General features: G+C 53.0%; 1 protein-coding gene across 11 annotated transcripts in view; it reads left to right on the forward strand.

The window, feature by feature from the left end:
- The window catches only part of ARAP1 (ArfGAP with RhoGAP domain, ankyrin repeat and PH domain 1), a 62,160-nt gene that overhangs the window by 22,444 nt on the left and 25,671 nt on the right, over positions 1 to 14,045 (forward strand). For 9 of the 11 annotated variants that reach the window (XM_025265761.2, XM_025265763.3, XM_025265764.2 and 6 more), the window contains 2 exons: positions 13,102 to 13,271; positions 13,873 to 13,940. In XM_025265761.2, coding sequence (XP_025121546.1) covers positions 13,102 to 13,271; positions 13,873 to 13,940 — 238 coding nt within the window. Of the gene's footprint in view, positions 1 to 4,402; positions 4,770 to 13,101; positions 13,272 to 13,872; positions 13,941 to 14,045 lie in introns of those variants that run through there. The other 2 variants (XM_025265771.3, XM_044929395.2) reach the window with 2 other exon arrangements.

The following is a 14,045-nucleotide window of genomic DNA, read 5'->3' on the forward strand; positions in this document are numbered from 1 at the left end:
ACCTGTGAGGCCCCCACTAAGGCTGTGCGCATGAGACTGGAGAGGAGTGGGCAGATTGGAGTGAGAGCTTGGCCCCAGAGTAGACAGGGCTTGGGGCTGGGCCGGGCATGAGCAGAGAGGGCACGAGGAAGCACATGGCATCCAGGTTTCCATCTTGATGGTCAGTCCTTGATCTGTGATCTGAGCACAGAGGGGAGTTTGGGAGGAGGTTGGGTTCATTTTGGGACTTGGCGAGTATCAGATACTGGGAAACTGGCACCTATATCTGCAGTCAGGAGGTAACATGTGGAGGAAATGGGGAGTCTGGAATGAAGAACTTGTCCTGGAGGTCGCAGCAACAGCCCAGGGCTTGGTGCTGGGGCTCCTGTCTTCCCCTTTCACATGGCTCCTGCCAAATGTCAGTTCTCAGGCCACATCCTGCTCACCCACCCTCTCTCTTCCCCAGAACCATTTTCCCCCCTCCTAGCTCCTGGTACTCCTATTTCCTTTCTTTCTTTTTCAGTATGTTTTTATTTTGGGGGGTGGGGGCACCGCTCCATGTGGCATGTGAGATCTTAGTTCCCTGACCAGGGACTGAACCCATGCTTTCTGCATTGGGAGCATGGAGTCTAAATCACTGTGCCACCAGGGAAGTCCCCTTCTTGTTTTCCTGAGTTTCTGCCTACTTCTGTGGACATTGCATTTAACTTCCTTTACAAATGCCCTCCCTTCCTGCAACTTGCTGGGGTGCCCAGCTTAGGGGAGATCCTTAGGTGTGGCTGTGTATGTAATGAAGGGTATAATGGGGCTTTATTGTAGCACTTGGGCCAAGTCAGCCTAATCTGGGAAGGCTTCTTGGAGGAGGAACGGATGTGCAGAGAGCGATCCCCTGGTCTCTGTTATTGTTGGGCACTGTGCTGGGTGCTTAACTTACATAACCTTGTTCAATTCCTGCTCAGGTCCTCTGGGGCATTTGTGTCCTATTTCAAGTAGAGAAACTAAGGGTCAGAGAAGAGAGGGGAGCACTGGCTGGATCCATGCCTAGTACATGCCGAGGGAACCCCTGTGGGGAGGACCTGGGAGGTTTCCCCCTTAGAGAGGGGCATTAAAGGGCCTTCTGAGGCCAAGCCAGGGCTGTGGTGTTTTGAGGTTTGATTGGTAAGAGCACAAAAAGAGTTTATTGTGCCTTTCATAGGTTCACACACTGGGAGCAGTAATGGGATCCCCCTAGGAGTTTGGCTTGGAGAAGACAATGGCACCCCACTCCAGTACTCTTGCCTGGAAAATCCCATGGACGGAGGAGCCTGGTAGGCTGCAGTCCATGGGGTCGCTAAGAGTCGGATACGACTGAGCGACTTCACTTTCACTTTTCATTTTCATGCATTGGAGAAGGAAATGGCAACCCACTCCAGTGTTCTTGCCTGGAGAATCCCAGGGACGGGGGAGCCTGGTGGGCTGCCGTCTATGGGGTCGCACAGAGTCTGACACGACTGAAGTGACTTAGCAGCAGCAGCAGCAGCAGGAGCTTGGCTTAGAGACCAGATTGGAGTTTGCTGGCGCCACTGCACCCTCTAGTGGCCACCCTCCTGCATGCAGAAGTAATTTTTATTTCCTTTAACTCCATCTTTAGAATGGGATGTGTGTGCATGCACACCTGTCTCTGAGGCTTGGGAATAGGTGAACAAGGGCAGGAGGCAGGGCCTTGTCCATAGAACATTCATGAGGGCTGAGGAGGCAAAAACCCTAGCCAAGAAGTGTACGCCTGGGTTCCTGCTTAGAAGGCGAGGTACCTGAGCAGGTCCAGCTGGCTGTGTGATTCTGACTAGGAAAAGCTGCTCCTCTGGGCCTGTTTCCCCATCAGGTATCCTCCTTGGCTCTCCATGGCCCTCCTGAATTCAGAAGACTTTCTGGGTAGAGCAAGGGTCCTGTCTTTGCCCTAGGGTGCCAGACTGTGCTCTCAGATCCTCGTTCTGAACTTAGCCAACTCTGTGGGAAGCCAGATTCCCATGGTCAGGAATCTGGCCCCTTGTAGCTGCTGCTACTGCTGCTAAGTTACTTCAGTCGTGTCCGACTCTGTGCGACCCCATAGACGGCAGCCCACCAGGCTCCCCGTCCCTGGGATTCTCCAGGCAAGAACACTGGAGTGGGTTGCCATTTCCTTCTCCAATGCATGAAAGTGAAAAGTGAAAAGGAAGTCGCTCAGTCATATCCGACTCTTAGCGACCCCATGGACTACAGCCTACCAGGCTCCTCCATCCATGGGATTTTCCAGGCAAGAGTACTGGAGTGGGTTGCCATTGCCTTCTCCGCCCTTGTAGCTAGAGAACCCAAAATTCATTCCAGGCCGAGAGACTTCGTAGGCAATTTTTCCTTGCAATGTGGGGCTATTCCTTGCAGTAGAGTGGCAGGTGAGCTGCCAAGCCTGGCTTCTGTATCCTGGGGTCTTTGACACTTGGAATTGTGGGCATCTGCAGTCCTAGCCTCCTGGGCTTCCAGGGTGTGCAAAGTCTTTACAGTCCAGAGATAGAAAAACTCTAAGGGCAGAGAGAGCCTCACATGTGGGTAACAGACAAAGGCTGGGCTACGTGTGGGTAACAGGTAAAGGCTGGGCAGGTTTTGGACCCTGACTGGCTTCCCTGTCCCCTCACAACCCCTTTCTGTGACCCCAGGCTCTGTGCTACACAGTGGAAGACGGCCCAGCCTGGCCGGCCCCTGCCTCCGTTGCAGGAGTCCCCACTTCCTGATCTGGCCTTCCTGTCCTTGCTTGTACCCGCTAGTGACGTAGGTCTTACTCTCTCAATCTTAGGGCCTCTTACACCAGATCATGTGGTGACTGAGGGAGTGTTTTTCCCAGGCTCCGGTCCATCACTGGGCTCCCCAGTGGAATTTGTGATTGATTACTGTGTGTGCATGTGTGTACTTAGGAGGGAGTAACTCCACGTGAGGGCATGGCGGGCCAGTTTGTGTGCGCCTGTAGGTGTGCATCTAGCAGGGTAGTAGCATGTCTGTGTATTTCTGCATCCGCACATGTTCTAAGGGAGGAAATGTGTAATAATTATACGTATACACAGGTGGGGATTTATACGATTTCAATGGTTACGTGCTATAGTGTGTGTACAAATTTATCAAGGTCTGTGTGCACACATACGTGTGCCCAAGTGTTGTGTACTGTGGGGGCTCCAAGAACATGAGTGCATTTGTGAGTGTGTGTGTTGTGGGTGGTGAGTTGTTTTTTGTGTACTGTCAGGTGTGAGCCAGTGTGTACTTGTGCTGTGTTTGCATGTGCTTCCAAGAGGCCGAGCCCCCTAGAATGTCAGCTCCATTAGGGCTCAGGTCCTTGTCAGTTTCGTTTACTGCCACATCCCCAACATTGAAACAATGCCAGCTGCCTGACAGGCACTCAGAAAGTGTTTGTTGTGTGAGTAAATAGATGAGACCTGCATGAGCTTCTGTACCACCAGGCCCTGAGATTGTGTGCTACCCATGCTGACTCAGCACCCTGTGAGTGCCCTCCGCACACACTGGACCCTGGACAGTAGGGTTAGGGTTAGGGTTAGACAGTAGGGTTACAGAATACCCCAAATCCCTTCCCACTACCTGACCTCTGTCACCCCAGGCATCTTGGAAAGAGAGAGATCTTTAGGGGAGGCAGGCAGAAAATGAGTGAGGATGGGGTCTCTTCCCCTCTGCCCCAGCTGGGTCAGAACTCTTAGAAGCAGGTTCGCTGTTTGCCTGACCTAGGAGGACGCTATTTCACCCCCAAAGGGTCTGCACCCCCACCATCACTTAAGCCTGTAATAGGTAACTGACAAGTCCAGAGACACTGAGAAACTTGTTCAAAGTCACACAGCCCAGCACAGGAGAAGGCAGTGTTCAAACCCTGCCCGTTGGCCTGGGACTGTCTACTCAGCTTCAAGTGTCATAGATGTGAACTCTCTGAGCCCGCTTCCCTGAGCATGGCAGAGAGGTCATTTCTGACCCAGGGTCACTCTGCAGAGCCTCCCCTAGCCTGCTCTGGGCCTCCGTGTCCTACTCCGATACCTGGATGTCTGGAGAAACCAGGAGAAGACTGAGGGAGAAGAGCCAGCTGGAATCACATCGCAAGGCCTCCCACCTGTGCCCTCGACCCTCTGCAGCGCAGCCAATCCCTGGGCTTCCTGAAGACTGATCACTTGTTGCTAGGGCAGAACTTGCTCTCTTCTGAGAGCCTCTTTCCTAGCTTCTCTGGGCTTTCTTGTGTGAGTGGGGATGGGCCAGCCAGAGTATCCACTCTGGAAGGCCCTGCTCCATGTCACTGGGGTAGTTTGTCCACCCACTTCAGCCTAGAGGGGAGAGCCAGCCTGGGGGCGGAAAGGAAGTGTCTGCCCCAGGGGATTCTGGGTGACTTTTCTCTGTCTCAGTCGTGTTTTCAGGAAGTGTGTGCGTTGGCCAGGGCTGCAGGGGGCGGGGGGAGGCGGAGAGCAGGAAGCTAGAGGAGACCAAAGCTGGATTCAGACACAGACACGCACATACACGTACACACACTCACTCTTCCAGACAGACTCACAGTTACACACAGAAACACACACTCAGACAAGTGATCACAAACACTCCGACACAAATCACAGGAGTGCAGAGCCATACCTGGAATCAGACGTGGCCTCAGGCACACCCGGGGAGCGGGGCCAGGCTGTCTGCGAGACCAGCCCGGGTCGGACACAGGCTGAACAGTCAGGTACACGGCGCACACTGGGCCCAGCTGGCCGGAACCACGGGAGCTCTTGGGCCCTGGATCCAGAGGGCGTCTGAGGGTGAGCAAGGGGCCGCCGTGGGCTGGGCTGTCGGCTGAGGGAAGGGGGCAGTCTCCTCCTATGGGCCCGGGAGGGCAGGAATCCCAGGCTGTCTGTCTGTCTGTCACCTCTCCACAGGTTAGGTTTTCTGTGCTGCTCTCCTCCCCCTCACTTTTTTACTCTCAGACTTCCCTCTCTTCTTTCACTTTCTCTATATTTTCTGTTTTTCTCCTGCCCTTTCCTTTTCTCCCCTCTCTCTTCCCCGCTTCTGCCCTGGGCTTTCCACATCTCCATCTCCCCCTAAGTGTCTCTCCTGGGTTTGTTGGGAGCCTCCGGGGCCTGTCTTCTGGGCTGCATGGACTGCTTCTCTGTGGGGTCTCTGCCCTAAAGCGATCCGGTACTGATCTCACTTCTGGCTCCTTGCACCCCGCTGAGGATTCCCTTTGGAGACTTAGGTGACTTATCTCAGGGTTAAGTTCAAGGGTGCTGTAGCTCTGGAAGCTCGCCTATCCAAGCCCTCTTGCCCTCTCCCCTTCTAGGCGATAGGGAGCCCTGCCAAGGGCTGACCCTTATTGATGTCTTCCTACCCCTTCTTCCAGGCCTGCTGGTGTGGTGGTTGTGCCTTTGTTATTGGGGGGATCTACCCAATTGCTGTAACCCCTAATGAACTCAGTAACCCTGTACTTGGGCCACTAGAGGCAAAGAGATTCCTCTAAGCAAATTGTGTCTGTGTGCCTGGCCCACCCCTGCACCCTTGGCTCATCTTTCCACAGGGCCCAGCAAACACCTGCACCTTCTCCTCTGGCCAGGCCAGCCCAGGGATGGGGGAGAGGGGCAAGTACAGTCGTGCACTCTCTGAAGGGTGAACTTCCTCCCCCCACTGCCTTCACAAGCCAGCACTGGGTCAGGCCTGGGAGGTGTGAAGAGCTGCTATGGGAGACCTAGGCCTCAGCCCTTTGCTGCCCACGACAGCAGGGCGCCCAACTGTGAGCTTAGAGGAGGGAGCAGTTGGGTGGACTTCCTGAAGGAGGAGGCGTGTCTTGAGCACAGAGTTGATGATTTGGGTCATCATGAGGATTAAATGAAAAAAAAAAAGACTTCCAGGAGAATGCCTGGCACAAAGGGGATACTTAGCCAGTGGTAGTTATATTGTTCCAAGGGGATGTGCAAAGAGCTGGGTGAAACCTTGGTTTTAAAGGTGGGTGCCAGGTCAGTTGGGCACTGCTCTATGGAGGGATGGAGAGCTGCTGACCTCCAGTATTCAGTCTGTGAGTGGGGTGATGGTCATTCATTCACTCAAAACGCAGTCACCAAAACCTCCTCTGTGTTGGGTGGTGCTGTGGCATGGAGAGGGCTTGGCCTGAGAGGACTCACAGCTTATGCAGAAGCTGAGAGGCGTCCAGCAAACATCATGTCTAAGGAGTGAGACCCTGGGAAGGACTTTCTCTGCTGTGGCTTGGGCAGAAGTAAATAGAACAGAACCCGGAAAGTGCTAGAGGAGCTGAGCTTTGGGCCTCATGATGGAGAAGGAAGGACAAGGGCAGCCTTGGAGGAAGAAAAAAGCATAGGGCTAAGGCCTGGACCCCGAGGAGGACGAGGAAGTGGGCAATTGGGAAAGTCTGCCCTCGTGGGTAGAGGAGGTCAGGAGAGGAGGCTGACGTGTCCAAACCGTGGTCTGACCCCACCTCTTAGCGCTGCTGGTACAAGTCCAGGGGCTGGTTTGGGCTGGGTCCCTCCAAGGCCTGTGTGACCCTTTAGGGAGAAGGTCCTGACTCAGGACTGGGTGTAGACCTGGGTCCTTGGTCCTCCGAGGTCAGCACAGTGAAGCAGACAATGACAGATAAAACTATATGAGTGCTCAGAAGTCTGAAGGCTAGAGAAGCCTCAAGGAGACCCCAACCCAGCCAGGGGTACGAAGGGAGGCACAAAGAGGAGGGGAAGGATGTATGACTTGCACCTTTGGAAGGAAAAGTAGGAGGTGGCCGGGCAGGGAGCTGTGTTCCTGGTGGAAGGAACAGTATGGACAAAAGCCTGCAAGTCCGCATTTATGGAAAGCAGCTCAGCTCAGGATGGCTGGAGTGTGAGTGAGGGATGAGTTCCAGGCCAGCCTGAGATATTCAAACTGCCCCGTCCTGCATGCCGGCCCATCTGCCTGTGGGGTGACTGAGATCCAGGGCCACCCTGGAGGAGGGGCCATGAAGCAGGTTCCTGGTTCAGCCTGTGCACCTGGGGCCTCCTGCAGGGTGGCCCTGTGGCCTCACCCAGCCACAGCCAGGGTGAGAAAATTGTGTTAATGACTTGTGACCATGGCTCTCTACTGGTTGTCAGCAAGCCAGGAAGCAGATCAGAGGGGAACCTGAGGCTTAGAGGTGAAGTCATATGCTTTGTAAGGACACAGACCAATGAGTGGTTTAGCTGGATTGGAGGCCTAGGGCTGCCTGGCTGCCAAGCTCTGTCTCTTACCTACCACATGTGACCACACGTCTTGTTTCGTCCAGGATAGGCCCACTTGCACCTGTGCCCTGACATAGTTATTAATAGTGCCTATTTGGGGACTTCCTGGTGGTCAAGTGGGTGAGATTCTACACTTGTCCACAATGCAGGGGGCACAGGTTTGATCTCTGGTCCGGGAACTAAGATCCCACATGCTGCAAAAAAAAAAAAAAAGTGCCTCTTTTAACTCTTGGAAATGTTATCATTTATATGATTAATTACATGGTCACCCTACTCTGTTCTTACCCATTCTGGCTTGGGAGCCTCACATGTACCCTAACCCATAGATATGTAAGGTTGGCTTTGTGTATTTGCTGTAACCCAGTAAAACAAATCTCCTTAGGCTAAGGGCCCAGGCTGGGGTGGCCCCTGCCCTAGAGTGCCTAGCCTTGCTCTGGGCATAATGTGGAGAGCAGATAGGTCCTTATGCCACTTGGATAGAGAAGAAAGGGGCTGAAGGAACAGAGGGGGCAGGAATGAGGGGCAGGAGGAGAGCAGCTCTGCGTGGGAGTCTCGGAGGCTGCCCAGAGGAGGCCTATTGAGCCATGTTCGGAGGTACAGACAGGTTTTCCACAAGCTGAGATGTAGGGAGAGGGCCGGGAGATGTAGGCAGGAAGAAGTGGTGTGAGCAGAGGCTTGGAGGCAGGGCTGCTGAGTCCATGCCCAGGCCTGGGACTGATCTTCTGGTCTTGTAGGGTCAGAGGTCAGTGGCAGCATCCCAGCTGGGCTTCAGCTACAGATTGGAGCTGGGGCTGCTCTAAGCTGTACAGGCACTGAGTGGTCAGGACTCGCTGGTTTTCGGTCACTCTGTGGGCACTGCCCCGTCCCCCGGAATTTCCCACATCTGTGCCTTCCGGATGCCACTTCTCCTTTCCTGGACTTGGCCCTGACTCAGCATGCCCCTGGTCCCCCGTGGCAGGCAGGGAGGGGGATCAGCTAGGAGGCTTCCTGGAAGAGATGTCTAGAATGAGATTGGGAGGCCCATGGGGTCCCCTTGCTCCGCTTTCTTGGCATACAACCCTATTCCTACAAACACTTTGCTGGGAAAGGAGCCCTTAGCATCTGTTCCTGTCTCCCTTATCACTATGGTAACAGGGCCATCAGAAATGTGATCACATTTCCTTTTGGATGGAACATCAACTCAGAGCTGTCTGGATCCTGAGTTGTAGCCAGTGTGAGGAGGCAGATCTCAGAGAAGCCCTGGGATCCCAGCTATGGCCTCGTTTGCTCCTGGTGGTTGAGTTTGCCGCTGTGGTGCTGTACTTCCTGGGTGAATATCCTAGCTGTGGGACCAAGAACAAATTACTTCCTGTCTCTGTGTCTCAGTTTCCTCACCTGTAAAGTGGGGATAGCAAGAGGCCCTGCCTTAGGGAACCCTTGTGATGAGTAAATGAATCCACTTAAAGCTCCTGGGAAAATATACATACACACACATACTTAATAAGAATTAAGTAATCCAGGTCTTCATTTATTAATCTGCTGAGTGCTGGGCACACAGTAGTGAAGAAGGAGGGTCTGGCACTTCTCTTAAGGAACCCACATGCTGGGGAGCCGGCCTCAGGAAGGGCAGGTCCCTCACAGGGGATCAGGATGGTGGTGGGGAAGGACTGGGGGCCAGAGATGAGAGGGCTGATGCTGCCTAGGTTCTGAGGATGCTCTGTTGCCGTCAGCTTTGCCTCAGTGCTGGCTCTCAGTCCTGGGGGACACAGGGAACCAGGCCGACATAGCCCTGCTTGGCATTGGCAGGGCAGAGGCTGTCCCCCCTGCTCTGAGCACATCTGATTGATCCTGACCCAACATCTAAGAGCTCTGCTCTCAGCTGATCACAGGCCGGGCCTCCAAGGGCCCCTTCCTATTAGAGTCTGGGAGACTGTGTGATCGTCTGCTCATGCCCTCGGGCCTGCCTTTTATTTGCTTCCCTCTTGACCCTATTGGCCAACCTGTCCACCTGCCTATCCACCCACCCACCCATCCAACATGCTCTTGTGCTATCTCAGCCAGGCTCTGTCCTAGGTGGGCTGTGGGAATAAAGAGTCAAGATCAAGGCTGCCCTTGCCCTAAAGAGATTCACGGTCACATTGGGGAGACAGCCTAGTACAGTGCTCATTGTAGGGGGAGTCTTCACAGGTCCAGCTAAACTCCTAGCCTAGGCCCACTTGGCATCAGATTCTCTGAGAAGCATAGAGAGGGAAGACCTGGCCACCAGGACAGCAGTGGGTCTTCCTCTGCTGGAGGGTCTTCCTGGCAGTCACTGCCGCCGTCCACACAGCTGTCTGGGAGCCATTCTCTGTGGTCCTCCAGGGGGCAGCCTGGGGGTGGGGGATGAGACTCACAGCGGACAAGTGTGGGAACCACCCTGGCTTGGAGACCTCTTGCTCCAAGGAGCCAATATGTCTTATAACGACCTAGCAGGTGTGGCTTCAGGTCCTTTGCACAGGCTGTGTCCAGTAACAAGCCACCACACTCTGGGAAGCCCAGAGCTCCAGCTTCTCCGCCAGGTCAAGAGATCACTTACAGTTTCTCCCAGTCCAGGTGCAGTTTGGCACTCAAGCCACTCTTGCCAAAGGTAGTGTCGCCTGGGAGCGTGGCTGACTTACCACCTTTACCAGGTTTCTAGGGAGAAAGAGTTTTGTCCATTCTTTACCTACGGAGAAGAAGACGATAGGGTTCAGGGTGATGTAGAAGTAGCCACTGTGTGTCCTAAGAAGCACCCAGGCTCTGGCGTCAGAGTTCAGGGCTGGCTTAGATGCTAGCACAGGACCTGGCACAAAGGAAGGCGTTACTAGAAATCGGGTTACGTGGAATAATTCACCTAAAAGCTCATCACAGAGGATAACATGCGCAGGGCCTAGGGGAGCAGGAAGGAGGGGTCAGGAAAGACTTTGAGAGAAGGGGCATTGAGTGAGAAATTAAAGGATGAGTAGATCTCAGTGCAAAGAAATAGAGGAAAACAATACAATGGAAAAGACTAGAGATCTCTTCAAGAAATTAGAGATACCAAGGGAACATTTCATGCAAAGATGGGCACAATAAAGGACAGAAATGATATGGACCTGACAGAAGAAGAAGATATTAAGAAGAGGTGGCAAGAATACACAGAAGAACTATACAAAAAAGGTTTTCACAACCCAGATAATCACGATGGTATGATCACTTACCTGGAGCCATACATCCTGGAATGCAAAGTCAAATTGGCCTTAGGAATCATCACTACGAACAAAGCTAGTGGAGGTTATGGGATTCCAGTTGAGCTACTTCATATCTTAAAAGATGATGCTGTGAAACTGCTGCACTCAATATGCCAGCAAATTTGGAAAAGTTAGCAATGGCCACAGGACTGGAAAAGGTCAGCTTTCATTCCAATCCCAAAGAAAGGCAATGCCAAAGAATGTTCAAACTACCGCACAATTGCACTCATCTCAATTGTTAGTAAAATAATGCTCAAAATTCTCCAGGCCAGGCTTCAACAGTACGTGAACTGTGAACTTCCAGATGTTCAAGCTGGTTTTAGAAAAGGCAGAGGAACCAGAGATCAAATTGCCAACATCTGTTGGATCATCGAAAAAGCAACAGAGGTCCAGAAAAACATCTATTTCTGCTTTGTTGACTATGACAAAGCCTTTGACTGTGTGGATCACAACAAACTGTGGAAGATTCTTCAAGAGATGGGAATACCAGACCACCTGACCTGCCTCCTGAGAAATCTGTATGCAGGTCAGGAAGCAACAGTTAGAACTAGACATGGAAGAACAGCCTGGTTCCAAATTGGGAAAGGAGTACATCAAGCTGTATATTGTCACCCTGCTTATTTAACTTATATGTAGAGTACATCATGAGAAACACTGGGCTGGATAAAGTACAAGCTGGAATCAAGATTGCCAGGAGAAATATCAATAACCTCATGTGCAGATGACACCACCCTTATAGCAGAAAGCAGAGAAGAACTAAAGAGCCTCTTGATGAAAGTGAAAGAGGAGAGTGAAAAAGTTGGCTTAAAACTCAACATTCAGGAAACAAAGATCATGGCATCTGGTCCCATCACTTCATGGCAAATAGATGGGGAAACAGTGATAGCCTTTATTTTGGGGGGCTACAAAATCACTGCAGATGGTGACTGCAGCCATGAAATTAAAAAGACACTCCTTGGAAGAAAAGTTACGACCAACCTAGACAGCATGTTAAAAAGCAGAGACGTTACTTTGCCAACAAAGGTCCATCTAGTCAAAGCTGTGGTTTTTCCAGTAGTCATGTATGGATGTGAGAGTTGAACTATAAAGAAAGCTGAGCGCCGAAGAATTGATGCTTTTGAACTGTGGTGTTGAATAAGACTCTTGAGATCCCCTTGGACTGCCCCTTGGACTGAAAGGAGATCAAACCAGTCCATCCTAAAGGAAATTAGTCCTGAATATTCATTGGAAGAACTGATGCTAAAGCTGAAACTCCAGTACTTTGTCCACCTGATGGGAAGAACTGACTCATTTGAAAAGACCCTGATGCTAGGAAAGATTGAAGGCAGGAGGAGAAGGGGATGACAGAGGATGAGATGGTTGGATGGCATCACTGACTCAATGGACATGAGTTTGAATAAACTCTGGGAGTTGGTGATGGATAGGGAGGCCTGACATGCTGCAGTCCATGGGGTCTCAAAGAGTTGGACATGACTGAGCAACTGAACTGAACTGAGATCTCTGATCAGAGACCAGGGAGCAAGGTATTCCTGGAGGAAGCAAGAGCAGGAGCCAAGGCCTGGCATTGTGTTCATGCCCAGCCCTTCCTTGCTTTCTTGGTGGTCACACACTCTCAGCCACTGCCAGGGACACCGGGCAGTAGAGAGGCTGAGGTCAGCCGTGGGGAAAGTGGCCCACTGCTCGGGTGCTCCTTCTCAGCCCCTGCTGGACGCTGGCAGAGATGGCAATTGGTGCCAGGCTTCCAGGGTGTCTGCCTCCAGTGTGTTGGCCCGTGACACGCCACGTCTTGTTTAATCCTCCAGCCACCCTGCCACAATGGTTTGGTAGTCCTCAGTTCACCAAAGAAGAAACTGAGGCTCAGAAAGGCTAGGTGCTTGCCTCAGGGCACACAGGAACTGAGACTGAGGCAAGGCTCAAACCCATGTCTCTGATGCTAAAGCCCTTTGGAGACACTCAGCCTGCAGGGAGCAGTGTGGTCTGTGCTGACACAGACAGACAGACAGGAGCCTAGTGGCTGTGGGAGCCCAGGCCTTGGAGTCTGGAGGGCTTCCTGGGGCAGGGGTAGCAGAGATGAGAAGCAGGGAGTGTGGTGGGTTCAGATGAGTTTGAGGGATCTGAGGGACCTAGAGGACGGTGAATATCCAAGGCAAGAAAGAAGGTGGTCGTGAGCCAGAGATCCACGACTTGTTGCCTCAGGACTTGGTTTCTGAGGCTCTGGTCTGTGCCCTTGGCCTCGATGCCCATTTCAGTCTTGTCTCGTCCATTCTCAGACAAACTCCTTCTTCTTAAAAGCTCAGGTCCAACCTTCCCTGATTCCCTAGGCTGGGAAGCAAACTGCCTCCCACCCACTTCTGGTCTTCAGCCCTCTTTTAGAGTGGAGACCCAGTGGGTACGTGTGGCTAAAGGTTAGCACTTCGGGGCCAGTTGACCCTGCCCAGCAGTGCAGGGCTAGCTCATGAAGCCAAGGAAGGCACCTGCTTTGGGGAGCCTGGAGGGTTTGGGCAGGGGAGTGAGGCAAGGCGGGCTTATCTCTGAGTGTGTGGAATGAATGAGTTGTGCCGCAGCTCAGGGGAGCTTGGGGCTCGATGAGTTTCAGTCCTGGCCCTGTTGAGGTGCTGACTCAGTGACTCGGCCACCCTGAGGTTGATGCCCAGCTTTTGGTCTGTTCCCAGCCTTCCCTCCAAGGAAGAGGAGTTACTATCACCGCCATCACCGCCCCCTCCCCAACTGGAGCCTGCGGAGCCCCCGGCCACTTTCCCCAGGGGGCCTCCTCAGCCCCCGTCTGCACCTTGCAGCCCCCCAGAGGTCCCTCCGAAGCCCCCCCGCCTGCCCCCGGAGTTTGGTGAGTGCTGTAATGCAGCATGGGACTTGGGGCGGGTAGCCTGGGTTCAGGGCTGAAGAATCTATAAGGATGCAAGGATCACACTCCCCTTTGTCCTGGGCCCTGCCATTGACCCGCTGTGTGGCCCTGGACAGGTAAGCATCCTTCCCTTCAGCCTCTGAATGGAGACAGCACCCAGCTGTCTAACCGACTGGCTGTTAGGTGGGGACAGATGGCAGACTTCTTGAGTTACTCATGGTTTAAAGTCTAGGACTATTTTCTATGGTCATGGGCAGTTTGCTTTTCCTTGGCTTGTCCACTTTTATTGAGTCTCGATTCTTGGTTTTGTGGTTTTTTTTTTTTTTTTTTTTAGCCTTTTTAGGAGAGTCCCTGCCCTGACCCCCGAGCTTACTGCCTAGTTAGACCTCCCTGTGGCGGCCTGGCCTCTCCTTCGGCTACCCCCTAATTCTGTCCTGTGAAGCCTCGAGAGTAGAAATAGCACTTCCTGTCCCTTGTGTCTTGTTTTGAAAGCCAAGCCAGAGTCGGGGCAGGGGTCACTCATGGGCTGGGGGAGGCCTGGTTTCCTTGCCTCTGAGTCTCTCCCACCTGTCTACCTCCCCAGATGACTCTGACTACGATGAGGTCCCAGAGGAGGGGCCGAGGGCCCCAGCTGCCGTGATGACCAAGAAGGTAGGGCAGGCGGTGGTTAGGGTTTAGGCTGTCTGCCTGTCAGCATGGAGGGTGGGCCACCTGCTGCCTTTCAGACCCTGGGGACCACCTGATAGAGAGTGGGCA

The sequence above is a fragment of the Bubalus bubalis genome, chromosome 16 (assembly GCF_019923935.1).
Source record: "Bubalus bubalis isolate 160015118507 breed Murrah chromosome 16, NDDB_SH_1, whole genome shotgun sequence".
Taxonomy (NCBI): domain Eukaryota; kingdom Metazoa; phylum Chordata; class Mammalia; order Artiodactyla; family Bovidae; genus Bubalus; species Bubalus bubalis.